At 52.5% G+C, this 26,649-nt stretch overlaps 1 protein-coding gene across 11 annotated transcripts in view; it reads left to right on the top strand.

The window, feature by feature from the left end:
• MICAL2 (microtubule associated monooxygenase, calponin and LIM domain containing 2) overlaps nucleotides 1-26,649 on the top strand; it is a 212,745-nt gene that overhangs the window by 104,072 nt on the left and 82,024 nt on the right. For 3 of the 11 annotated variants that reach the window (XM_013055826.2, XM_013055831.2, XM_013055830.2), the window contains exons 16-25: nucleotides 6,786-6,854; nucleotides 9,702-9,851; nucleotides 11,315-11,437; nucleotides 12,504-12,722; nucleotides 12,946-13,047; nucleotides 14,298-14,423; nucleotides 18,524-18,586; nucleotides 23,423-23,530; nucleotides 24,559-24,745; nucleotides 25,891-25,979. In XM_013055826.2, the coding sequence (XP_012911280.1) occupies nucleotides 6,786-6,854; nucleotides 9,702-9,851; nucleotides 11,315-11,437; nucleotides 12,504-12,722; nucleotides 12,946-13,047; nucleotides 14,298-14,423; nucleotides 18,524-18,586; nucleotides 23,423-23,530; nucleotides 24,559-24,745; nucleotides 25,891-25,979 (1,236 nt within the window). The remainder of the gene's footprint in view (nucleotides 1-6,785; nucleotides 6,855-9,701; nucleotides 9,852-11,314; nucleotides 11,438-12,503; nucleotides 12,723-12,945; nucleotides 13,048-14,297; nucleotides 14,424-18,523; nucleotides 18,587-23,422; nucleotides 23,531-24,558; nucleotides 24,746-25,890; nucleotides 25,980-26,649) is intronic. The other 8 variants (XM_045065811.1, XM_013055838.2, XM_045065813.1 and 5 more) reach the window with 5 other exon arrangements.

The raw sequence follows: 26,649 nt of genomic DNA, 5'->3' as shown, positions 1-26,649 counted from the left end.
ACTGTCTGAGCCCAACACTGAACGCCTCTCTCCATCCACTTGCTTTCTCCACCACTTAGCCCACAACTGGGAACAGCAGGGGGAACTGGAGAGGAATGTTGAAACCTTTCACTCGCCACACCTCTGTTTACAGAATGACGGAATTCTCACAGTCTGGCCAGCCCTGGGTCACATGGGGAATGGTCAGCAAGGCCAGCCAGGCCCTCGGAGGCCTGAGAGGTGCTCACCCCACTTCCCACTGGCTCTGCTAGAAAATGCAGGGGGCACGGGCAGCTCTGTCTGGCCCAGCCCTGGCCGAGGTTCAACCATGCCCCCTGAGGGGCTGCCCAGGGTCAGCCCATCCTGAGAGGGGTCCAGTCCCCCTCCACAGCTTCATTTATGTCTCAGATTTGCCCTGCTGTTTAGATAGGTAGAAAGATTAGGTCATTAAAGTAAGTGCTGGGGTGGGCATGATTTTTGATTGAATGCTTCCTCTGAGTGGGCTGGCGAGTTAGAAAGGCCCCTGGGTCACATTCTGCCATAGTCATCACCGCAATACCCCAGACACTGTCTACCACTCAGTGCCCGTGCACCGATCAGACCACACACGGAGTACCTCCTCCTCATCCACTGTGAGTCTTCTTGTATCTGGATACTTTTTGGTTTGGAGAACCTATTTGCCATGCTCTTTGGTCTTGACATGTCTCACAAGCAGAGAGAACTAAGTCCACAGCAGCATCCCCCAGGATGGGCATGGAGGATGTCTGTCTGGGACACTCCAAAAACGCACATCAAGTCTCCACCGTGGTTATACCCAGAAGATGGCCATGCAGTTAAGGCACACAGCCCTCTGCACCCTCGTCCATGTGCCCTGATAGACTAGAGACGCAGGCCCAGCTGTGGCCCCATGAGTGCGCGCTAGCACACACACTCACACCATCCCGACAACACAGACGCCTCTGCCTCCAACCTCATCCCCCTTTCCTCAGCCCTCTCCGACCCTCGCTGTGCCCTCCTGAACTCTCAGAGGAGCGTCTCGATGCAGGAATTGAGAAGCCCATGTTTGTTCACAACACAGCATCTTAATCTGGAGAGGGTCTTTTTTTCTCTACTGAGCCGGCCTTTAAAATCTCTTCCTCTTCCTGGTTTTCATGGTTGGTGTCAAATCATTGTCTCATCCCAGATAGCATCCAAATCCCAAGAAAACTGGTCAGCTTCAGGCAAAAGAGAAGACTTTTCCTCCACCGAGGGCCTTATTTACTTTCAGAGAAGGTAACTTTCCCATCGATCTGCCCAGAGAGTTGTCCCTCTGGTGAGTGGCAAACCGCTGAGGTCGATGGGTGAGCTGCAAATGTCGCAGGGCCAGGCCTGGCAAAGGGAGAGCTTGTGGATTCCATGTTCCCCTTTGGAAGGCCTTGGTTCATTCCTGAAGATCTACCTCTGATCCTAAATGTACCCGCACAAAAGCCTGGGACCTGGGAAAATTGCTGGGGACTCCAGATCTCCTGTTACCATGGACCTCAGGCGGTATCTGAGCATACCCACATGGTCTCTGTCCTCCTGCATGTCCCCTCCTAGGCCTATGGCATGTGGGTCATGCCTGAACTGAGGGCCATTGCTGTCATCACACACGTGACAGTATGGACACACGCAGGACACTTGATGTCAGTTTTCGAGACAACATAACACAGGTGTCACTTGTTCATGAAAAGCTCATCCCAGAGGCCAGGGTCATGGCCGCAGGGTGTTTATCCTCTCAGCCAGCCGATGGTGACACAGGCTTCCCTCCAGCACTGTTCCCAGGACGTGGCTGGTGTGGGTGTCTAGTCCCAGCAGTCAGGGGGCCCGCCCAGCTCTCCTCTCCTCACCCCTCCCACACAGACACTTTCCAAAGAGCCAGGCACGTGAAGTAAGGAAGCGTTTCCTCCATCCAGACGGCCTGGTGCCTCTTTGTATCTGGATACTTTTTGGTTTGGAGTTCTCTTCTCAGCACTCCTGGTGCTGGGGGTAGAGCCGAGAACAAGACAAGCAAGGACTCTGCCCAAGGACGCTGTCCTTCTAGGTGGAATGTCTGAATTCCTCTCCCCTTCCCCAGCTGCTCTCACAGAACCCCCACCCAGCAGCCAGAGCTCTCCTCTAAGTTTCTAGTGCTTCTCAACTCGGAGACTCAGGGAAAGTCCCAGAGGGCCAAAAGTACAGGTGCCGGGCAGCTGGGCTGAGCTAGCACAGGGCCTTTGAGCTGCCCCTCGGGCCCCCATGATTTGCAGGCCAGTCACTCTTCTGTCCTCTGTGCCACACAGCCAGGTGTTCTGAGCGGTTCACAGAGTGAGAGTACATTGGAAGCCAGGCAGACAAACATGTATTTAGGTCTGCCAGGGATTTGGCACATGCTTGAACCTTTCCGAAGGTTTCTTTGCTTGTCTGCGGACTGATTCCGATCATGTCAGCCCTGCATTGCATCACGGTAATTGTGTCACGGTAATTGCGTCACGGGAAGACCCGGTGCACAGACATGTGCTGTGGTTCAGAGCCCCTGCCCAGCCAAGTGGGAAGGCTATCCCTTAGGAGTACTGAGACAAGGCAGATGCCTGTTTCCTGAGAAAATGAGTCAAGCTAGCACGACCGGACCCTGGGTTCGGCACCACAGCCATGATCGCGGGACACCTTACGGTGTGCAAAGCAGTCTCATATGTATCTCATTTGTTCCTTGTGTTCTCTCTGGAGGAAGACGGGGCGTGTATTCTCAGCCTGGTGGTCGAGAAGGGGAGTCTTGCCTGTGGGGACATTAAATCGCGATGTCCTGCCTGTAAACTGTCCTGTAGTAAAAGTCAAAGTTGGACCTGGAATTCAGGTTTTCTCATTTGTTAACTGGTATTAATCTAAATAACAGTGCCTAAGAGGTATACAGTGCCTTATAAGAAGTGTTTTATGTCCAGGACTTTGTGAGCTGGATAGTATATCCAGGCAAGGAAAAAACAGACAAGGAAATGGCAGTCAGAGAAGTTAGGTGATTTTCCTAAGGTCACACAGCTGGGAAGTAAGTCATGTCAGAACTCAAACTCATGAGTCCTTACTAGTCTGTTACTGAAGGAGAGAAGAGTTTCCTGCTAGTATCATTGGCCTAAATATCCCTGCTGCCTCCTTACTTAACCAGGCCATTGCCTGTAATGGCCAATCTTTCTTCCTATGTCCCATACCTAAATTTCTCCAGAATTAGGCTATACTTGCTAGTAAAATATAAAAGTTGTTTCCTTTGGGCTAAGATCACATGGCGTTGGGCTTTTGGGGGACATGGTTATCTTGTACCAATCAAATAAATAATCAGACGAGCAAATACATTTTTTTTTTTTAAAGTGGAGATACCAATTAGTTTAATAAATGCCTTCTGGTGCATGGACTCTTTCAGGTCATTGGGAAATCATGGTAAGAAAGTGTTCTTAGGGGGTAAGGCAGGAAAAAATTAATAGCAAAAGAAAGTGAACTGTTCGTGTATGGCTGGGCACCATAAGTGTTTTCTTCCTCCTTGTCCCCCATTCTTTGTAGAGCAAAATAAAGTCCAAGGAGATGGGGGTACTAAAGTGACATTGGCTTGCAGATAGAGATATACAGATAAGAAAATATTAGGTAAATCCCTAGGTTTGAGTTTTCTCCACCTTTCTGTTTTAACCTCGCTCTTTAGTTGAGAATCAGTGCTTCCATGAGAAATCCGTAAGGAAGAGTACAGACCGTTTGAGTATGTGTTTTGCCAACCTTTTCATATGGACTGCGTTTTGTTGTCCTATGGGTCAGGGTGAATCAGAGGAGTGGAGGTTGCCCCACAGGCTTCTTTTATTTCCCCTGAAGGATCTGGGGTCTTCTTAGGTGCTGGGCACACTCCCTCCCAGGAGCGCTTCTCGTGAGCCTGCGGCTGGTCTACTGGGTTTGGTTCTCCTTGGCTCCGATGTTGGAACATTCAAGCCTGGAGCTGTTGAATGCAAAAGAGAGAGTAAGAGGTGTCGCTCTTTGAGAGAAAAGCCAAGTCTTCATTTAAGGTGGAAACAACACAACAACAAAACAAGAGAAAACCCTAAGATTATGCATGCAGTGTTCTTGTTGGGTAGGACGCCCTGTACTTTCTCAGGCCCCTGTCTTAGCCAGCAAGCCATTCACATGCAGTGGAACTGGGGGCCCAGATGGCCTGCGCCTCTAAGACCCAACATTGTTGTGAATAAAGTCATTTGTTTCTCTTGGTGTTTGCCCAAGCATTTGGGTTGAAATCATTTCCATTCACAGAATAATGATTTATTAGAAGCTGAGAAAAATGCTAGAGGGAAGGCAGGGCCTTTGATCTGTTGTTTTGTGCTCCCTGAACAAGGGAAGGGTCAAATTTTTGAACAAATATCAATGCCTAAACTGTGGTGGATCTTTTCTTTGAAAATATTAAAGGTGCTGCTAAATGTGGGAAGGGGGTAGGGGTGATAGGACTACAGAAGCTGGGGAAGCAGGTGCTTTCTGCTGGGAGCAAGTGGGCACACAGTTATGTGTGCTGGGGGCTCCGAGCTCTTATAGCAGAATAGGCAAGAAGTAAAAAAAACCTTCCCGTGGTGTAGCAAGGGCAGGAGAGGTGAGGCAGATTGGGCCGTACTGGGTTCGAGGGGAGAGAATGGCCAGCAGCCCTTCCCCCTGCCTGCCCAGTGGAACAAAGGCTGGGATGTAAGCTGGCCTTCTCTGGAGGGCCCAAGTGCATAGGAGTCTTGGGGGTGGGGATTCCATGGCCCTCAGGGGGCTGGCTATATGGAGAAGGCCGCCGCTGGAGACCGGTGGTCGCAGGGTCTGGGTCGTCTCACCGTAAACATCTTTGCTGCAAGCATTTTTGCTCTGTAACCAATCAGCTGTAAGGCAGCTGTGCTGCAAACGAGAAAAAGCACAAGAAACAAAAAATGGGCAATCATTAAAAAGGATGTAATGAAACACAAGACACAAATAACAAAATTAAAAGGACTTCATTGTGAAATACAAAAGATTTGACTCCTTCAGAACATGTAATGTGGATTCATGGCTACACCTTGCAAACAGCTGGTTTCATTTCGCAGATCGTACCTAACTAAGCACTTGTCTTCACGGTCTTTCGTTCATGCTAGTATGTGTTCTTTGCTTACTGATCCATCTCCATGTTCGACATTACACGTTTTCTCTTTTCACTAAACGTTCTTCCTAAAGAGAGGTGTCCTAGGGCGCCTGGGGCGCTCCGACTGTTAAAGCATCTGACTCTTGATTTCTGCTCAGATCATGATCTCAGAGTCTTGAGATTAAGCCCTGCTTTGGGCTCTGTGCTAGGCGTGGAGCCTGCTTAAGATTCTCTCTTCCCCCCTTATGCCCCTACTCTTCTTCTCTCTTAAGAAAAAAAAAAAGAGAGAGAGAGAGGGCGTATCCATTTCCAAACACAAGGATGCATATTTGTGACTAAGCGTTATGTTTTCTTGTGAGCACCTGTTCCACCTGTTGTTTGTGCTTGGCCTTTTGTCACGAGTCCAGCAGAAGACCTCCCAAAGTTCTGTGGGAAATGCGGGTTCAAAACTCTGCACCACCATAGAGACTATCACAGGGGCTAAGATTTATGTAATATAAAAACAGGAGTACTGTGCGGGGGGAGAAATGAAGCCAGGCTGTCTATCAGCCAATGAACTCAAGCTGTCAGCCCATTATCTCTGTATCTGTTACAGCAAAATTGCTTTATACCCAATGAGTTACGTGGTAAAAATGCTTGTGGCAAAAGTGCTTGAGGCCAAACTGTCTGCAGCAAAGATGCTCATGGCAGAAATACCAGATGTGGGTAGATAGACAGGTCTAACCCCAGGGTCAGGATAGACTCGCCCGGCAGGGTACAGAGGAGGCTCTGAGTCCAGCCCCCAGTTCCCAACCCAGGCCACAGCCCACTTCATGTGTGCAGCTCACCCCCCCCCCCCGCATAGGAGATAAAACTGACAATGTGTGTGCCCTTTGGTGGCCCTTGCAGGGTCGCAGCAGTGGCCTTGTGCAGAGTGGGGGTTCTCCAGATTTCAGTGTTCAGATTCAAGCAGCAGAAAGTGGGCTGGAAAGTCTTATGAGTAAGGCATCCATGTGATTTATTGTCTAATCAGGATACTTTCAAGAATGAAAGTGGACACACTAAATAATTTTGCTGGGGACACAATAAATTAAAATGGTCCTGGGCACACAGAGCTGTGTGATCACTATAGTTTTCAGACCTTATCTGATGTCCCCTTGAGTTGATAAAATACGGTTTACTGGCATTTGCAATGGTGACCAAATGACGGGCATAATTTGCCATTAAATTATGCAGAGCAGCTAGATAGCTGCTCTGAGCCCCAAGAATCCCTGCCTGTGGGGTGAGCAGTGGCACCAGGTTGCAGGAGGGAGGGGGTGTCCTTATGGCAGCATGCTATGCCAAGGGACATCAGCAGGCCTGTGACTGCTTAGAGCCCAGGGTCATACCCACCCCAGAGATGGTCCCTGCCCCACCTGTGTCACAGGGATTCTTTATGTTTAGGGATATTTCAGAATGATTTTTGGGGATGTGATTCCCACCCCTTTGATGAAACCCCCTTCACACACACCGGTTCGGTAAGGTTCCCTCCTCTGAATAGAAATCTGTGTCTGTCCCAGAACAGGGTGACCTGTGTCCGTGTTTCTCCTGGGCCAGCAGCTGTTTGCAGGCGGGGGCATCCCCAGGGCTGGTGCCAGGCCCGCTCTGGAGCCTCAGGGCGGTTGGTGGAACCACTGACTTCACAGACCCTGAACTCATGACACTTTCTTGGCCACTGCAGGTGGACACCCAGACTGAAGACAGCGACATGAACAAACGGAGGCGGAAAGGCTTCAACAACCTGGATGAGGTTTGTGCCCACAGTGTCCATTGAAGCAAAGGCTGGTTGCCTGGCAGCCAGTGGCCACAGCTCTGGCCCTTCCCTTTCCTCTTTCGTGAGCCCCTCAGTTCCAAGCTTGGCTTGATGGAGAAACCTTCGGGCTCTGGTCCCCCCTCTACTGTTTCCTAGCTGTGTCAGCTGGAGAAACAGAGCCTCCCAGGCTGTGCCTCACGTCTGTGAAAGGCAGATAATACAATGGAAATGTAGGCAACTTACTGCAGGATTTTTAAAGACTAAAAACGAAGGGGAATACAATGTGCTGAGCATGCTGTCTGGCACCTGTGCTAATCAACACAGCATCACTGTTAGCAGGGGGACTAGTAACCAGGCACGGGGAGCCCTTCCTGTCCCTGAGCCATAACTTCTGCCTTTTGTTTTCTGCACTTGTCTTCAAGGCAAATGTCCCGGTGCCCACAAGTGCCACCTTCTGGTGAAATCCAGAAATTACAGGCTACTTTGTCAAAACGAAGCACCTAATCTCTTTCCAGACATGGGTTCTCAAAACAGTGACTTTTATAACAAAGGGAGCTACAAGGCCCAATCTAGGGGGTGGGCGGAAGCTGCCTGTTGCTTACCCCATTTTCTGGGAGGGGCAAAGGGGCGCTCTGATAATGGAACCCTGGAGTTCAGTTCATGTTTTAAAATGTGCACAAACACATTTTATCCAATGGATTCAAATCACGCTTGTCCAATCCTTTTCTAGACTACTTGATCCTCTCAAGAGCAGTTGGTTCTCCATTTCTTGGTGCTGGTGTGATCAGGAACCTAGTGAATATTCCTAGTGAACCTGAATAGATAGTTGAAAGGAGGAAGCAGAAGCTGATGAACATGGTGAGGGAACCTCCCACTTCCCTGGTTATGGGGTGTTGGCTCTCACTTAAAGTGCCTGTGATTTGCCCCTGCCTCCTCCCTAGAAGTTTCCCTGTGATGCATGATGTCTCAGGTGGGAACCTGCTCCTGCCCTTCATCCGTGGCTTCTTTGAGGGAGTGTTTTTGCTCTCTCTGTTGCTGGCAGCCCAGGAGTCAGAGTGTGGGAAGAAATCGGTTGCACCTGCCCTTCTGGGTTGTTTCTGGGCTGATCTGAATCAGCTGTTGTACTAAAGTCAGGCTTCACTAAGCAGTAATTCTTTCCAAATTCTTGCTACTCAAAGTGTGGGCCAGGAACCAGCAGCATCAGCCTCACCTAGCAGCTGCTTAGAAATGCCTGTCAGGGCCCACCCCAGACTACGGACTCATCTGAATCTGCATTTCAAAGAGCCCTGCAGTGATTTGTATCTGAGCAGTGCTAGTCTGCAGGACTTTGGCCTTGTGCCAACAGTGACGCTCCAGTAAACCTATGGTTTTCCACTCAAGACTACAGCGATATGCAGAGTTCCATTCTGCACTTTGAAGTGGAGAGTGACTCTTCGGTCCATGTTTATCCAACACTTCAAAGTGGCTATGCATATAAGGTTTCACTTAGAGCTGGTGCTCTTAGGGAATCTTTAAGAAAAAAAAAATCAATTGACCTTAGCTTGCCTCTTCCCATGACCTTTCTAAGTGAACATATCTTTGTTGTCTTGAGAACATCTGTTCCTGTGAGGGAGAGGCCCTGCCTCCCTGGGAAGGCGGATGGCCTACCTGATTCCGTGGTGGCTTTTGCTGCTGAGGCCTGTGGGAGCAGGTCCTTCAGCAAGGAGAGCAAACATTGAACCAGCGAACGCTGGTAATTTTCCAAGTTTTATGTTTTAGCAGAAGAGCTCAGGAAGGCTCTCATGGAACTCCATTTTTAAAACAGCACAGCCAAGTGACCATAGCTGGCACCTCACCAGTCAACACTCACATTGGTATCAGGGACACAAGCAGTTCTGAACTTTGAGGCATCTTCCCCAGAACACATAACCCTAGTCTAACCATGAGAAAACACCAGACCAACCCAGCCCGAGGGACTCTGTACAAAATAGCTGACCAGTGTCCTTCAAAATTGTCAAGGTCTTGAAAGGTGAAGAAAGATGGAGGAACTCTTATGCAGGAGGGAGATTGAGGAGACAGGCTAAATGCCATGTGGGACCTGGGCTTGTGTCCTGGAACCCAAAGGACACCGCTGGGAAGCTGAGGTAGCCCGAATCAGGTCTCTAGCTTCGTTAACAGAGCCGTGCCGATGTTCATTGCTTGGTTTTGGTAATAGTACCACGATTATTCCAGGTGCTAACATTGGGTGCTTCTGGATAAAGGATAGGCGGGAACTCTGTGCTGTCTGTGTAACTTTTCTGTAGATCTGACATTATTTCCAGATTAAAAAGTTTTTTTAAAGATAGTGACCACAGAGCAGGACTGGTTGACGTTGGGAGTGGGACGCAGAGGAGAGGAGAGAAGGGAACCCAAAGCCTGTGCCTTGCCTGACTGACACCCCCTCTTGCTTCCTTCATCCCCCCCTACTCTTAACCTCTCGCTGCCACTCAGTGTAATTGGAAAACGGTTTTGCTGGTCACTTTATTATTATATTTGACTCTCTCTGCAACAACCAGGTGAAGTGGGCTAGGTTCCCATTTTACAGATGAGGGAGCTTCAGAGAAATGAAGTAAATTGCCAAGGTCCCTGGGCAGGGAGGTGAAAGAGGCCATTTTCAGACCTTGTGTGGCTCCCAGGTGGGTGTGCCTGTCCCTCGGGAAGATGTGAGCATCATCTCAGTGGGTGTCACCAGCCGCTCCTGCCATGCTTCCTCGGATCCTGGCGTCCTTCTTCAGGAAACTGGTCTGGTGTCCTGTGTCCCCGGGCCGCTCTCTGATATCTGGGTTCTGGGATCCAATAACCGATGTGCTCCTTCGGCGTTTGCAGCCTTCAGCCTATCCCAGCCGTGGCCTGCGCTCCAGTCCAGAGGGCAGCAGCGGGAGAGAAGTGGGAAGCCAGAACAAAGTCAAGTCCATGGCAAGTCAGCTGCTGGCCAAGTTCGAAGAGAATTCTCGGAACCCCTCGCTCCTGAGGCAGGTGAGTCCCGTCAGACGCTCACTGGACCTGCCTTCCCAGTGACCAGCACCTGCTGAGAAGCCAGCAGAAACGTGCAGGCCTAGTGGGGGATTTCAGGCATGCCAGCCAGGCCTGGCTCAGGTGAGACGGGGGCTCCTTCTGGATCAGCGGTCCCAGGAGGGACGACATAGCACATTTAGGCCATAGCGAAGATTTGAGGCCTCAGGAGCCTCCCATCTCTCTACAGCTACTGTCTCTGCCATTGTAGCCTGAAAGCAGCCATGGGCGGTACTGAAGCAAATTGTGCAGCTGTGCGCCAGCAAAACTAATTTACAGAAACAGGCAGCAGGCCGGCTTCAGCCTGAGGACCATAGTTGGCTGATGCCTATTCTGCCCTGGAGAAGAAATCCAGAATTTGGTTTTGCCTTGTGACCACAACCTGATTTGCAGCCAGCTTTGAGGTAGTACAGCATAAGGGAGGTTTAGAGACACTGGCTGCCTGGAAGTCTAAGTCCAGAGGGAGGAGACCTGGGCACCCCAGGGGAAATGAAGTCATAGCTCTCAGCTCCATGGGAACCGACCCCCCCAAGTGTTCTCTGACGTCCCCTCCTCCATGTTCCCTCGGGTCAGGCCGGCAGGGCTGAGGTGTCTAACCAGGGCACCTGGGATGCTGAAGGAGGCAGACTACCATGGGGCAGGCTACACACCAAGCTGATTGTTCTCAGACTCTGACTCCATGGTCTGTTCTGCGTGGTTCATTCCTCTGAATTGCTCTGGGATGCCATCATCAAATTGCAAAATCTTGGGACAAGGGGTTTGGTTTTTTTTTTGGAGAACACCTGTTGTACAACAGAATTAGGCTCCTCTCAGGAGAAGGACAGACTCTAGGTTAATCAGGCTTACAGGTGATCATAAATGTCTCCCTGTTCTTGATGGGAGAGGGGGGGCTGCCCCTCTGGACAAACTGGCCTTCCCCAAGAAGCCAAGTTCTGTTCAAAGGGAACCATTTTCCTGAGACTTGTGATGATTTTCCTCAATTGCTCCTTCTAGAGGTTTGGCCCCTAAGGGTCCCGAAGTGTCAGTCGAGGGTTCTCTTCCATGGGAAGGAATGTGCTGTCCCTGTCATCTTGTGTGCAGGAGACCTGGCCATTTCCAGGAGGATGCCAGGGCTGGCCACCTGGCCTTGGCATAGGCTCTGGCAGTGCAGGTCCAGTGGCCCAGGTCTGAGCCAAGAGCAAGGCCTCCCTGGGATTTACACGTTGTCCAAGAGAAGGGGACTCCAGGACTTGCTGTTCACATGGACAGAGAACCAGGGTTCAAGTTTCCCTGCTGGGCCTGGCTCGTGGGAGTTCAGCCCAGGGCTGTCTTTGCACTGCCAACTCTCTCTGCCTGCCTCTCTTCCTCTCCCGCCTCCAAGTGTCTGACTCTCCTTTTCCTTCGTGTTTCCTGTGGCTGCTTTGTCGGACTCACCTTCCTCCTCCCAGGAATGCCGTGTCTCAGGGATAGGTAAGCCTGTCCTGCGCACTTTCTCTGACCCACCTATTAACCCTCGCTGCTACAGGCCAGAGGAGCCCACACCCAGCCCGTCACCTCCTCTGAAAAGGCAGGTAGGGCTCCTTCCAGTGGACCCTGTCTTGGTGAAGTCAGAGGGGACTTTGGTCCAGAGGGGTGGGGTTGGTGTCTCTCTGTGCGCCCCAGGTAGGGCTAACGGTAGCTTCTCTGGGAAGGCAGACAGAACTTGAGGTACAGTCCATATAGGTAAGAATAACCAGGTCTACAGCTTCTGGAAATACGTGCCAGCCCTGAATGTCGTCTGCCCAGCTGCTGTGCTCCTGATGCTTTATTTGCTTGGGGGGGAGAAGACCACATCTTATGGGGATTTGGGGTATTTGGGGGGATGCTCCAGGACTCTTAGCTTTATTTGCAGGCCAAGTGGATAGGAGATTTCTAAGTAGACGGACAAGTGACAGGGATGGTGAGATAAGCTTGAGGGGGGAGGCCAGTTGGCTGCACACCACTGAAAGGATAAGGCCCGGGTGTGGAGAAGACCTCCCCTGGTGCTGGTCAGATAAGCAGATGAGGACCTGCGCCCTGGGGCCAGGGAGGTCGCTGGCAGCTGTGGCCCGAGGCTCTGTCCAGCCTGCATCTCTGGGTTTGGGGTTTGAACAGAATCACCGTTCTTGAGTGCAGTGTTCAGAAATGTCTCGCCCGCAGCAGGAGGTCGGTGTTGCTCCCATGGTGGAGGCTGGGTGAGGTCAGTGAGGGTATAGGGCAGTGATGTTAGGCCTGTGTGCACAGAGGAATCACCTAGAGGGCTTTTTGAAGAGTATTGCCAGCTGCTACCCACCCCCGGGCCAGTTAAACCAGACTGTCCGGGGGTTGGGCCCAAACTCGGGTGGCCTTTTCTAAGCACCCTAAGTGACTTTTGTGGGCAGCGAGGACTGAGATTGGGCTTGTGGTGGTTCTGACCTGGTGGGTCTGGGTTGAGGCAGGATGGGGTGTCGCTAACAAGGATGGCAGGAGAAGGAAGTCAGCACCTGAGATTAGCGGGGAATCCGACTCGCAGTGGCCTCTTCTGTGCCTTGGTCCCCGGTCCTTGTGGGGAGGGCTCATGGCGGGGGTGTATGAATGGGCCGCAGTCGGGAAGGAAGCTTGACTTTCCTTCTCTCCCAGTTCCCCTCGGTGGTTGTGACGGGGCATGTGCTCCGAGAACTAAACCAAGTGTCTGCTGGCGGCGGGTGCCCGAACAGGCCCTGGAGGGCCAGAGCCAAGTCAGACCTGCAGCTCGGTGGGCCCGAGGCTCCCGCCGGCCTGCCTCCCACCTGCCAGGGAGCGCTGGCCCTTTCTGGGGTGCTGCGGCGGCTGCAGCAAGTGGAGGACAAGATTCTCCAGGTGAAAGCCCTGCCCGTGGCCCTTCCTCTGTCTCTGTCTGGGGCACCTTCCTTCCCTCCTCTGTCCCCTCGGCACTGGGTGGGCTCCTCCTCGGACTGTTCAGGGCTCCTGCTCAGACTGTTCACGCACTGTCTCCTATCTCATCCCGCCGCTCTCCTGGAGGCAGCCACCATCGTCTCTGTCACTGTCTCTCTCTCTTTCCCCTCTCTCACCTTGCCTGCAGAAGAGGGCTCAGAACTTGGCCAACAGGGAATTTCACAAAAAGAACATTAAGGAGAAGGCGGCTCACCTTGCTTCCATGTTTGGACACGGGGATTTTCCGCAGGTAAACACGGGACTTTCAGAGCCCCCCAGGAAGCTTGATGCTGCACATCTGGCAAAGTGGCCATGAGTCCGTCTCTGGAGCTTCATTTACTCCCCCTTTCTCCTCTTCCAGGAGGAAGAGATTGGGCTCGTGGTGGTTTTGACCTGGTGGGTCTGGTTGAGGCTCCAGATGGGGTGTCACTAACAAGGATGGCAGGTGGAAGAAAATCAGTACCTGAGGTGCTGATTTTCAAGCCACTAAGGAATTCAGGCTAGCGTCTAAAAAAGACACGGATGAGCTGATGCAAAAACACTAGATCAGTCATGACAAAGGGAAGACCAAGGTAGCAATGTAGACTCAGGTCAAAGGAAAATGTGATGAGCAGAAACATGTGCTGTTAGATCCTAGACAGGCCTGAGTAGGCGCTGAGCTTCCTAGGAGGAAATACAACGAAGGAAAGCTGGTCAGTTGCAGGCATCCCATGCCAGTGGCTTAAATTGAGGCACAATGGAGAACTCTCCCCATGGCCCTGACCATGGGGATGAGCCAACTCTAGGCTCTAACCTGTGCTCTGCTTTTCCAAAAGGCAGCATCAGGCAAGCAGAATGGCTTTGCCTCAGGGTGGTAATAAGCACAGCCCTCTCTATGCCAGGTACTGACCTAGAACCTTGCTGAAAAGAAGAGGGAGTGCGTGGCAAGGAGAGGGAAGAGTTGCTAATGTGATGCCACCGGGCATGTGTGTGTCAGTGGCCCCCTTGCTTGCAGAGAGCTGCTTTCCTTTGGTCTCCTCCAGACCTATATGCTCTGCTACCAGGTGGAGTCATTGTCGTGGGAAGGAAGTTTTGTATCTAGTTTGTTTCTGGGTCTCAGGGGCCATAGAGATGCTTGCTGTGGCCATCTGCCCCATAGTGGCCCCAGGGTTCTCCTCTCCTAAGTTGGCAGCAGCTCCTTCACATGCTGCAGAGTGAAAGGATTGGGAGTTCGCTGTGGCATTCTGTCGCAGATGGACACACAGACAGGATGGGTCTGCTCCTGCTACTTTGCTGTGATGAAGGGAGCCAGGTTGGTTGTAGCAGAATGCAGTGTATCCAGGAGTCAGACAGTCCTGCTGGGCTCCCAAGACAGAGTCTTCCCTTCCATCCTGAGACCCAGCTCTGGATTTCCTTTCCCCCCCCACTGAATGTGTAGGCATGGGACTACACGGTGGAGGCGAGCATCACTGCACACTGTCCGGGGACAATCACCATTTGCTCTGTTTCTGTTCTGTGCAGAATAAACTACTTTCTAAAGGCCTGTCTCTCACTCACCCTCCGGCTTCTTCCTCCTGCCTTCCGTCTCCCGATCCAGCTGCTGCTTCCTCTCCGTCGACTGTTGACTCTGTTTCTCCCGCCAGAAAGGTAGCCGTCCTGAACAATTAGCTTCCCCAACACTCCCTGCATGTTCTGAGATATTCTCCTGCTCTGCTTGACCTGCGCAGACAAGCATCGGGAACTTGCTTGGCTTGGCTGCAATGAAAATGCGAAAGATCCTTTCCAGCGGTCCTGGATTCGGTGGTTTCTGTGTTGGAGCAAGCAACAAAGCGGGGCAGGCAGCTCATCCAGCAAGCATTACCCAGGGCCCATCCCAGGCCACCGTGTGCCAGATGCTGACACGAGGAGGACAGGGGCACAGCTCGTGTACTCCAGTTTTGAGGACAAACAGTGCGTTAGGCAAGAAATAGGCGATTGCCAGTCTGTGGCTGTTTTTGACCCAACAAAACGGCAATCTCACATAACGAACCTGCCGCTTTTCAGTACTGTCCCTTGCTTCTGGAGGATATAAAAGGCAAGTTGATAGGAACCCAGAGGGGAGAAGCCAGGAGGGGATTCACAGAGGAGGCAATATGGGAACCAAGTGTCAAAGGTTCCATGGAAAGAGAGAGGCAAAGTTTCTAGAAAGTTCTAACCTGTGCAAAGGAAGTTATTTAGGGTTTCTGTGAACAGAAAGAAGATTCTGGTGCAACTTGCTTTGGGAATAAAAGTATGGGAATGTGGTGGTTGAGGTTGGAAGTCAGCCCACTCTTCATGTTAAGGAGTTTCATTCTGCCCTCTTAGAGCCATTGATGCCACAGCTCCATGTTCTAGAAGGAGGACTCAAGTAGCAGGGCAGAGGTTGGCTCAGAGGAGGGGAGGAGGTGGGAAGCTAACTTCAAGTAAGTAGATCATGAATTGCAACCCTAGAATAATTTTTAAAATGGGGTTCTGGAGCACTTTTCATGGTTTCCATTGCCCTCCTCTACTTACTGTCTACCTCTTACTGTCCTCCTCTTACTGTCTACCAAGTAAGCTGAGAACTCTAGCGGGCTGGGGCGGCAGAGCGATGGTCTCTAGGAAGCTTGGCCCCTGGGCTGGATGAGCCTGAAAATGGATGTGAAGCCCGCTTCTTCAGCTGTCGCTTGGGAAGTGGGTCTTGGTCTCTTCCTCGAAAACTGTGCTCCTCCAAACACACCTGGTCTCTCTCGCTCCCCCAGGATCACCTTGGTGCAGAAGGCTAGATGTCCCCCATCAGAGTCATGGCTCGTTTGCTTCCATGCTGTTAGGCTGAAGCACAAACCAGCCATCTGCTGTTGCCTGAGTGGAAAATTAGGAGCTGCCTCTTGGTTTGTAGCTGAGACCTCCACTGCTATGGGGAGAAGGGTGCAGGTAGGGTCTCTAAGAAAGGAGCAAGGGATATTATCAGCCCCACCCCCTCCAGTATCCCCAGTGAGGCTATGGAGCATCCCCGGCAGAGCAGCAGGAGGTGGCCTAGGGCGGCACAAACACCTCTGACCTGCAGCTCCTCCGAAGACCGCCTCGGCCAGGATGCCTGGCGTCTTCCTCCAGGTCAGCCCTGGTCAGCTGTTTGGCCTCAGGGCTCCTGACCTGTCTGGGATTTTCTGTTTTCTCATCAGCAAGAGGCAAATTCTTGGCTCATGTGATAGCAAGCTGTCTGGGTGGGTACTGACATTTTTGTCATCATCCTCACCAAAATTCCAGAGCAGCCCTTTTGCCCAGCTTGGGAGAAGAGCCTCCCCTGGCCATTGGGGGCAGGGGTGCTTCCTATTACAGTGCCCTTCATGAGACAGGAAGGGACGAGAGTGCCTGGGCACAGATAGGCAGCAGCTAGTGCTCCTAGCTGAGTAGCTGGGCCCACGCCGTGCTTCTTTCCAGCCCCCCACCTCTGGCTGGCCCTGGTCACTGTCCCCTCTAGCCTCCGCCTTTCTTTCATGCTCAGGGTGGCCTGGCTTAAGGGCAGAGCTGGGGCCAGAAAAGCCCCCACATGTCCCAAGTTCCCTGACTTGGTTTCCTGTAGGCATTGGAGCTCTAGTTGAGGGCAAGAGGCCACCCACATGTCTGATGGAGACGCTTCTCATCGGGAGGCATTGCTCCGTCATCATCATGCTTCAGTGAGGCCCTTGGCTGCTCCTCCACGGGGCTCCTCAAGCAGCTTTTAACCAACGTCACTCATGAAGTGAGCCAGCAAGTGAACATTCAGTCATTCAGCAAACATTTACTAAACCACAGACAACTTGGTGTCAGGCACTTTGGGCTCTGGGGATGAACATCAGTGATCTGGAGTTACCTTCCTTCCCTGATGCAGCTTGTATCCCAGTGGGTGGAAATCAACAATCAGTGACAATGTAATATATAGGTAAAGATGAGATAGTACTTCCTCTGGAAAAATTATAGCAGGTAGCAGGGAGCTGGTGTGCTGGGGAAAGGTAACAGTGTTACATGCTGTTGTTGGGGAGAGGGTGGGGGGTTCTTCCTGGGAAGGAGAACTTACCAGGAGTAGAGCCACAGCTAAGAACACAAAGGTGCAAGGAGGAGACTAGATCCCAGGCCTCCTGCCCCTGGCGCAGTGTTCTTTGTGCCAGTGGCCGAGCACGAATGGGAGACCTCGTCAGATGCCCCAGCTCAGAGGCCATAGCCACAAAGAGCTCCATGCCCAGGTGCACTGAGAGCTGCAAATGGGATGGGCTTTGGGCTGACCAGTCCCAGGCCCTCTGCTCCAGGTATTGCCACGGGCTCTGCAGTCTTCCCCCCCTCCACCAGTTTCCCTCCCTCTCCTGGACCCCATCCCACCCTGAGTCGACACTGGGTTTTGTGCATGTGGAATCTGGCAGGTGAGTGTCCTCCAAAGAGAGAACTGGCTGCCCCTTAAAGTCAGTGACGACCTGGTGACAAACTTCATTCAGTCCAAAGGAGCTCTGGGAGCCTCCCCGCTGGAGAGAGCCTGAGGTCACAGTGCTTCCTCCAAGCCCCTGCTCTCATTACCCAGAGTCCAAGCCTCCATTCAGGGAAGCCCGGGGAAGGAAAATTCACTTGGAAACTGATGCTTAGTCCTTGGCAACCTTGAGGTAGGCAGCGTGTCTCTGTTCTTGCCCTAGAGCCCTACACTCCAATTCTGAGGGAGCAGGGATATTCCCCTGCCTGTGGGAACAGACCCAACCAACCTCAAATGGGGTCACGTGTTATGGGGATGCAGACTTGGGTCACCAGTTCCAAGAGATGTGGCCAGGCTATGCCTTCAGACAGCCCTCTCAGCTGGACGTTTGCTTTAAGATTCAGTAATGTTGCTGGCAGCTTGGCCTGAATGGTCACAGGGCGTATTGAGGTTCTCTCATTTAGGATCTAGATCGTGACCAGAGTCTTGTCTTTCAAAGACCCGACCAGGGATCATGTCCACTTGAATGTCTCCAGCATTCATTCGACTCATCCATCCCATCAAACCAGCCCTCCTGTAGTGTTATTGACCCCCTGGCAACCATCAGTTAACTTCTTTTTTCGAGCAAGGAGGCCACTGCCGATTTGGCACTAGCGTGGCTCCTAGCCATTTGCCAGGGCTGGTGAGCTCTTGCAGGAACAAGATGGTGGTCAAGTGTTTGTGCCAAGGAGCAAGAGGGGGCTGTACTTTCAATCCTCCTGGGTCAGAAGAGCAATGTGCATTACAAAAGGAGCTTTCTCTACCTGGATTTGCAGGGTTTCCTGGAGAGATTTGCACAGTAGAGGAAAGCTAGGGGAGTCTTGGCTGGGTAGTATGTCTTCCTTTCATTTAATACAGGGATAGATCTCAAGGGTACCCCCAGCCTCCTCATCCTTCTCTTTGTTTCTGGGATAGGACTGCCTTTGGAGGTGTCCTGTGTGCATCCCCTCTCAGGGAGATTTTAGTTCGCAGAGTGCTGGTGTGTGTCAGGGAAGCAGGGTGCTCTACGGAGAAGAACATGGGCTTAGAGTCAGAGTGCCGGGCACTCACCACGTGACCTTGGAGGAGTCAGTGGACTTCTCAGCACCCCAGTCCTCCATTTGTAGACTGGAGGTGATGGCAGCCAACCCTGGTAGTGCCAGGAATGATGCAGTGAGCTGGCAAAGGTAGAATGTCTGTAGTGTCCAATAAATGTGCTCTTTCCCCAGTGGAGGAGACTTCCCAAAGAAATCTCACTGACCTGAAATGCATGTTGATTCCTCTCTTTCTAAAGGCAAAGAAGTCACCTTCAGGTTCCCATTTCCATCCCAGCCACTTAACAACAGTGCGGCCTCAGGTGAGTTAGAGCCTCTCTGAACCTCAGCTGCCTCATCTGCGAAGGGGGATTATGAGACCCACCTCGCAAGGCTCTGAGGGCCACACATGTACGATCACAGCACAGTGCCTGGTGCCAGGGGATACAGGTGCAGACATGGGTGCCCAGGGGAGGTCACAGCCCCAAAGGCCTGCCCAAGTCTCAACTCTGAGCATGTCATTTCTGGACCCCCTCGAAAGAGGTGGTCTCTATTCTTGGCCTCTCTTGCTCTTGCCCTGAGCATATCCCTGGGCACCCAGGCCCCCAGCCTGTCCTATGATATTTCTCCCCTAAAGACTCATCAGAGGGGAATGTCAGCCCCAGTGGGCCCAGGAGACCTCTTCTGGCCCTGCTCCCCTTCCTGCATGCCCTCACCTTTGAGGCCCTAGAACCTCTGCCCTTACCCTGCCTGAGCTGTGTGGGCTTCATGATGTTCACAGCAGGCCAAGTGGCCTCAGGTGGCCCAGCTCCATGGTGAAGCACGGCCTGGACACCTGGTATCCATGGCTGAGTTCCAAGCCCGAGGTAGGTAGTTAGCATTGTTTGGACACAAAGCAGCCCAGGAACCTGCTTCCTCCTTCATCCAGAGCAAAAAGGCCTTGTGCCAGGAGTGTAGAGATGAGTAAGACACAGTCATGACATCAGGGAGTTCAGATAAGAAGGGAGGTAGGCCAGCTTGGAGCTGGTGAGAAAGGCTCCAATATGCAGCCAGGGACTGATGGTCACGTTCTAAGCTCAGTGCCAGGATTGCCTCCAACACGCCTCCTTTGGGGGGCGCAGCTGTCTTTAGCCTTTGGGGATGATGCTGAGGACCATACACATGCCACGTGTTTGAATCCGGGTTGACTCATTGAAGTCCGTGTGCTCATTTTGGGTAGGCCACATCATTCTTCCTCATGCAGAGGAGGGCACCCAAGTGACCTAGAGTTGCCCAGAGTGAAGGCCATCTAAGAAAAGAAAAAAGAAGTTCTAGAACATAGAAATGTGAAAGCCATGCAAGTGGTGGTGTTTTGGACTCATTAACTCTCCACAAAGTGCTTCTTGGGGGCCTTGCACCATTTGAGGTATGGCCTGAATTCTGTGGTGACCCTTTTTTGCAGGGATGGCAGTGGTCTCCCCATTTTACAGCTGAGGAAGCTGAGGCTCACAGAAGGGAAGTGGTATATGTGAGGTTAGTCTAATGTAATGTGAGATAATGGCCCACCAGAAATGTCCAGCCATTCCAGCTTGTTCTAATTAACGAAAAAATAATTAGAATTCAAAAGGGGGTGGAGGATAGTAAGAAATACTCCAGTTCTTTAAAATTACAAGAATATTGAAAGCTATATTAAGGTTTGCAAAAACAGCCGCATGGCCCTCCGGAATAATCAATTCTTTAAAAACTAGTGACCAGGATGTGATCATTTCTGGCCACATATTTTTGTTGGAACAAATTCCCAAATTATAAATTCTCCTCTTGACTAGTCTGCTTTTTAGTGCATGAATCTCCTTGCTGAGAATGCCTGGATCTCACTCTGAGGTCAATACCAGGACTGACTTTTCTGGAAACTTTTCTGGAAGTTTTTCCACAAATTGATCTCTGTCTTAGGATCCTTAGAGTTTAATAGGCTCAAGCAGTGCTACTCAGGGTGTAGTTCATGGGCAAGTACTGGTCTGTGACCCAGTGAGCACAGCGAGTGAGAATGAGCATTAGACCTTATAGAGCAATCTGACATTGGCTCGCATCCAAGTGTGTGATCCTATTTCCAGTAATTCACATTTACTATGTCCAGAAATACTAGGTCACAACAACCTCTAGATTTTTTTTTTTTTTTTTTAACCAAAACCTGGTCATTTGCCACTTACAGTTTGAGGAGCAATGAACTAGCATTGGTCTAGCTGGTTATGTCCTCACTCTACTGGAGCCGATAAGGCATCCTGTTGACAAGAAACAGAAGAGAACCTCTAACCCTCAACGCAATGTCTGCCTCCACACTGGCTTCTGGGGTGGGCTTCCGGGGGGCTTCCCCTCACCTCTTGAGATGAGTTCTCCATCACCAGGTCTCCTTGTGACCTCTCCAGAAAGTTGGTCCACCTCTTGGTATTGGCCAGTGGTGACTCTGGGTTGGTTTCCATCAGGTTGGGAAGGGCATATGGGAGATCCAGTGCTGCTCTCCTTAAGGGTGCTTTCGTTATTCTTAGGAAAGCTGTGGCAATGGCCTGGGGCTGTGATTGCAACTGGGAGAAGGGAGCCTTTTTGGCCCATACTGGAAGACCAGGTCTTGTCTTTATCCTAGATCACCTGGCCGGGTGACCTGGAGAGTACCCAGTCTTGGCAGAGCAACTGAGCAAGTCCATGAGTGCATAGATGGGTCTGGTGACATCTGCCAGCTACCTTCCAGCCCTCAATCTGCCAGCTTCTGTAATTGCTTCTTAAGCCAGGGTTGCACAAAAGCTCAGCAGCACAGAGTGCTTATTAGCTAAGTGGTTAATAAGGTCCCATTAGGGACTTGTATTTAAAGCCTCAGAAAGTACTGTCTCAACCCCTTCTAACTCAGGGGAGGCGATAATTGCGCGTGGGTATCACGGCATCACTGTGGAGTGTTTCTGGGAGAGCGCTTCGGAGCCAGTTCACACACTGCGCCTCGGGAGACAGCCACACAAAGGCAGTGTGGCCAGGGAGGTAAATCTGACCTCCTCTGTCTTCTCCTCCTCTTTGATTTAATATAAACCCAAGAAGTATTTAGTATTCTTCAACCCCTTTCTGAGGGGCCTGGTCAGGGAGGAGGGGTCCCAGTGGGAGTCCCGCTGGGGGTCCCAGTAAGGAGTGGAACATCAGGCAAACAATGGCTTGTCCTGAGCCAGGGCACCTGAACCTTTCTTAGAAATAGGAGCCAGGTTTCTTGGCATTCGTGACATCCTGTAGATGGCAGAGAGTGTGCTTGGAAGCAGAAGGCTGATCTCCCCCAGGCTGGGGCAGCTCGGGAGGTGAAGTGGGTCTGGGGTAACTGGCCTGGATGCTGTGCTCCTAGGAAAGGACAGGCTTTGTAAAGTCTGAGAGGCTCCCATCTGTCTGAGCCATGGACTCAGACCCCCTACCTAGCAGGCCCATGGCCTGCTACAATCCCCAGAATCCCCCCACATGTGGTCCAAGGGCTCCAAAGTGGCCATGAGTGTGAGGGCTTCCTTAATGAGAAAGGGAACAGGAGCCTCCTGGATCTTGTCATTCTCCCCAGCTTGCCTGGCATCCTTCCCTCTCCTTCCCCCTCGCAGTGGCTGTGCTGTTGCTGGAATCCAGTAAACTGGTCTCAGCTTCTGAGGCAGGGCTCTGCTACCAGGAGCTGGGGGACCACAGCCATTCGCTTTGCCGTCCCCCGAACTTCCTGCTTTATTGCTGAGGCTTTCCTAGCAGATTAGACGTGGCCTCCCAGGGGCAGCCACGGGTTTAGAGGGAGGGCGTTCCTCTAGCCGCACCCATCACTGTTGTTTGCCTTTGCAATGGCTGTTCACCTGAGCCACAGTTCTCTCCCGCCACGCCTCCCAGAAACCAGATTCCAAGGCTGGGGAGGGTCGGGACCTGCCTCCTTCCTGGATTCTGGGTCAGAAATGGTGCTTCCAGAACCATTTCTGTGCTGTGTGCCTCCCTGAAGAGGAGACTGCGGTGTTCCTGGGGTGGCATTGATAGCTGATGGGAAAGGGGGAGCAAGGTTGGATTTGCTGGGGGTATTTGGGTGTCCAGCCCATGTCCACTTGGGCTGTCAGATCCACCCCTGCCCCAGCCCCAGGACACATGGATGGGGAACCAGAAGCTCACAGTTGGGGGATGGCTGTCATGCCCTCCAGAGCACAGGCACTGGTGACCTGCCAGCAGTGGTGCCCAGGGCCCCCATGGAGCTGACATGCCAGCAGCAGCCTGGGGCCTCCGGGCACGGCCGCCTGGAGCACGCGGTGGAGTTCCATCCCGTAGCCTCCTTGCTCCCATTCCAGTCACTGCTTCTGTAGGCCAAAGGGCACCCAGGTTAGATGCTGCCATGGCCCCCCAGGGCTGTGGAGGCCACAGGGCAGGCTGGGAGCTGCTACACTTGGGAAACGGGGAAGGAGGAGTCCAGCTTCTCCTGGCCTACCCCCGCCTAGCGCCAGGCATTTGAATCCCCCTTCTCTCCCTCAGTTCATATACCAGATGTCCATGAGGCAGGCACAATTTCCCCTGTCCTACTAAATAAGGAAATTGAGCTCAGCAGCTGAGAGTTTTGTGTCCAGTCTCAGAACTGGTTCATGATGGAGCTGGGGTCCTAACCCTTCCTCCCAGGGGTGCGGGGTGCGGTTCTGCTCATGATGCCTGTGAAGCAGCTCCCAGCTCTCCAAAGAGGGAGATGGCTATGGGAGGGTGGCTGCCGGTCAGCTGTCTGTCTGTGAGGTCCTGGTTCCTCAGGGTGTGAGGGCACCCAGGCTGGGACTCAGGAGACCTGAGAGGAGTTCTGAATCTTGCACATCTTTGCTAAGTGGCCTGGGAGAGCTCCCTTCCTCTCTCTGGGATTCATTTACCCCATCTGTGAACCAAGAAACTCGACGAATCCTGCAGGCCTTGCACGCCCACAGAACTAGTTCTCAAAGTCACCTGGCTCACCCCAGGCCCCAGTGTTCCATCTCTGTCCTTTTCTCCATCTCCAGAGTGCCCGCTGCCCATTCCAGGCTGGGTTCGCATCTCCTGGGACGTGGGGCGCTGTCTGCATGTGGGTGTGGAGCCCTGTCCCACATCCAGCCTGTTTGCGCTTTCCTTCTCAGTGCTAACTGGCCTCTACCTTTGTCTCTGTCTCCTCTACCTCTGCTCTCGGGTAGCTGACGGTAGGGAAAGTGTCCAGCGGAATAGGGGCTGCAGCTGAAGTCCTGGTCAATCTGTACATGAATGATCACAGACCTAAGACCCAGGCCACCTCTCCAGACCTGGTAAGGACACACACCCCTCAGCCTTCACCCGCAGACACCGGCTCTGGTCTCCCAGGGAGGACGGCCTGGCCCACCTGAGGCCCCCGGCTTGTGGACAGGAGGTGTGACAATGGGGTAGACCGGTGCCAAGGTTAGAGGGAGGGCTGCATTTTCTGACCAATTAACCTCACTCGGCTCCCCTCCAGGTCATTTCACAAGGCAAAGCCTGTCCCCTGATATCTAGAGAGCTCAGTAAAAATACCAAGCAGGCCACCCCTTACCCTCAGTATTTGGTGTCCAGCTCAAGTAGCCCTTTGGCACAGGACTGAGAATCCAGTAACAGAGAGATACTCTGCCCTCTGAATTCTCCCTTTTCCCCAACAAGGCTGCCTGCTGCATCACCAGCCCTTTGACTGGACAGTTCTTTTGCTTTCCTTTTGATACAAACACCCAATCCCCCAGGCGCATGGCTGCCTTGCCCTCATCCCCTCTCCTGCATTTAGGAATTTGCCTGGCCGCCCCAGGGGCTGGAAGACACAGCCTCTTGCTTTCCTGCAGTTCTCTTTAGCAGTTTGACTGCCACAGGCTTTCCCGGCCTGGCCTAAGTCACTGCAGGGGACAGGGGTGTGGAAAACATCCTTTTGGGAATCTCACTCTAGACCCAGGCAGCCCTTCATCCCTGGGGCACATTGCTGGAGTCAGTGTCGCTGGGCAGGCCTGTTTGTGAACGATGCCCCCCTCTGTCAGAGCGACTCCACTCCCACCTGAACCAGAGCAGCCAGCCTTGGAAGGAACCCCTCCCAGGCCTCCTTCGTTGTCAGCTGGCCTGTCTGGGTGCAAAATTAACAGCAGCCCACGTGGGGCTGGGGTTGTTGGGGTCTGTGCCGGGAGCGGATCCTCCGCCCCTCCGCCTCGCCACAGTGCCCACAGTGAGATGAGCGGCAAACAGGAGCCCAGGGGGTCCCCACGATTGAGCTCAGAACTTTCCAGGAGTCTTGGTGTTAGCCCTGACGCATGGCGCTCCTCTCCCGCCGCCCTCTGCCCCCCAGGAATCCATGCGGAAGGTGTTCCCCCTGAACCTGGGCGGCAGCGACACCTGCTACTTCTGTAAGAAGCGTGTGTACGTGATGGAGCGGCTGAGCGCCGAGGGCCACTTCTTCCACCGCGAGTGCTTCCGCTGCAGCGTCTGCGCCAGCACCCTGCGTCTGGCCGCCTATGCCTTTGACGGTGACGAAGGTAACTCCTGGGGGCCGGGGTTCGCGCCGGGCTCTGCTCTGGCGCAGCTCGAGCCTCTGGGGTGCCCCCGTTCTTCCCAAGGACTGTGGTGTCCCCGGGAACGCTGTTCTTGGAGCTGGGAGGTCCTGCTATAGCAAGAGGCCCCCCCTCAAAGGGCCCGGGGGGGCCATGAGTGCCTGCTGTGTACCAGCCTTGGCCAGCACCTACTGTGTGCTGAGTGCTTGACATACGTGTCCTCGCCAATACCCCCACCTTCCGTGGCCCCGTGTCAGCAAGAGGATCACAACTGGCTTGTAACAAGGGTTCAATAAATGATGACTTACTAATGTTTTTATTTACAAAGTATGTCTTACAAAAGCGATCATAAAAGCAACCTCTCCTTTGAGAAGCAACCTGCCAGGATGAACCGTCAGCCAGCCACATAACTTTGGGCCTGTTACCTAACTTCTTGGTCTGTCCGTCAGATCATCAGTAAAATGAGGATAATAATAGCTCTTAGCTCATAAGGTTGTTGCGAGGTTGTTCAAGGGAGTCAATTTGTGGAAAGTGTTCAGAGGAGTGTCTGCTATATTGTGAGTGCCGAATAACTTTTTCCTGTTGTACCATTGTTACTGAGATTACTGTTGTAATGGTGAACAAAGAAGTCTTTTCTGGAAGGTGCCCAATGGTCCTGGACTGTGGCCGGAGACCCAGGGCAGCCCTTTCCTGGGTCTTTTCCTCTCCTTCACTGCTGCCATTTGTTCTGAGACTTTCCCACCTTCAGGGGCCCCTGGAAGGACTGTGAACTAGAAACAGTGCTGATACTCGGAGCTGTCCATTCTGCAGCCTGGCCGCTAGCCTTGGGAAGGAACTTGGGCTCGGTTTGGCTTAGGGATTATCTGAGGGCTTCGGCCCCTTCCCTGGCATCTCCCACCACACCCCCATTGCTACAGCCTGCTCGGAGGCAGCAAAGGGTCCTGCTACCTCATCTCAATGTGGCTTCTTTAAGGCACGTGGCAGAAGCCAAGTTTGAGGCTTCCTGGGCTTATTCCCAGTATTGGTATTCCCTGGCCTAGACAGGGACAGACATTGGCATGTGTCTGCCATGGCTCTAATTTACAGGAGAAAACCCATGCATGCCAGTATGTGTGTGTTTTGTTTTACAGGCAAGTTCTTCTGCAAGCCTCATTTCATTCACTATAAGACCAACAGTCAGCAGAGGAAGAGACGAGCAGAGTTGAAGCAACAAAGAGAGGTATGTTTTGTCCTGAAGGCACTGGTGAAACAGGGAAGGCCCCTGGATAGGAGACCCATTTTCAAAGGTCCTTGCGAGCAAGGCCAGAGTTTCTGGCCCTGGAGGGGCTGAGACCAGCAGATGAAGCCGAGAGTCTTTACTGTGTGTGCGGGGCGGAGGGTCTCTGCCTTAGCCTGTTCTGCCAGCCTCTGGGTTTATCCCATTCTGGAGGCCGGCTTGCCGGTAAGCAGTGGTGCTGGCTTCTCCTGAGAAGAGCTTTCCCATGTCCCAGGGACAGGACTATATGCCCAGCCATGGGAAAACTACAGGGTCCCCCATGCCCGGTTCCCACATGTCCACAGTGTTGTAGGCAGGATGTCCCTCCCTCCCTGTGGAGCCTGCCTTTCCCTAAGTCCACCCACCCCGGACCCCCCACCTTGGATGTCAGCAAAGTGACAGGCTGCTGGGTGTGTGGCCAGTTGGTGACAGCGTCTCCTCTGGCAGCTCTTAGCAAATACCTTCTCCACTGCTTGATTAACCACTGCTCCCCCCAGCAGGGACCCACACTGTACAGCTCTTTTTGGATTACACGAGGCATAGAGGCTTAATGTAGAAAAACGGATGGACAGAGTATGTAAAGAAGGAAAGTTAAATGATCACTACTCTGTTCTGAGAAACCCGTAACTAACGT

The sequence above is a fragment of the Mustela putorius genome, unplaced genomic scaffold (assembly GCF_011764305.1).
Source record: "Mustela putorius furo isolate JIRA1106 unplaced genomic scaffold, ASM1176430v1.1 tig00003859_pilon_pilon_pilon, whole genome shotgun sequence".
NCBI classification, from domain to species: Eukaryota; Metazoa; Chordata; class Mammalia; order Carnivora; family Mustelidae; genus Mustela; species Mustela putorius.
The sequence above is the reverse complement of the archived record's forward strand: the minus strand, read 5'-3'. Positions and strand labels throughout refer to the sequence as shown.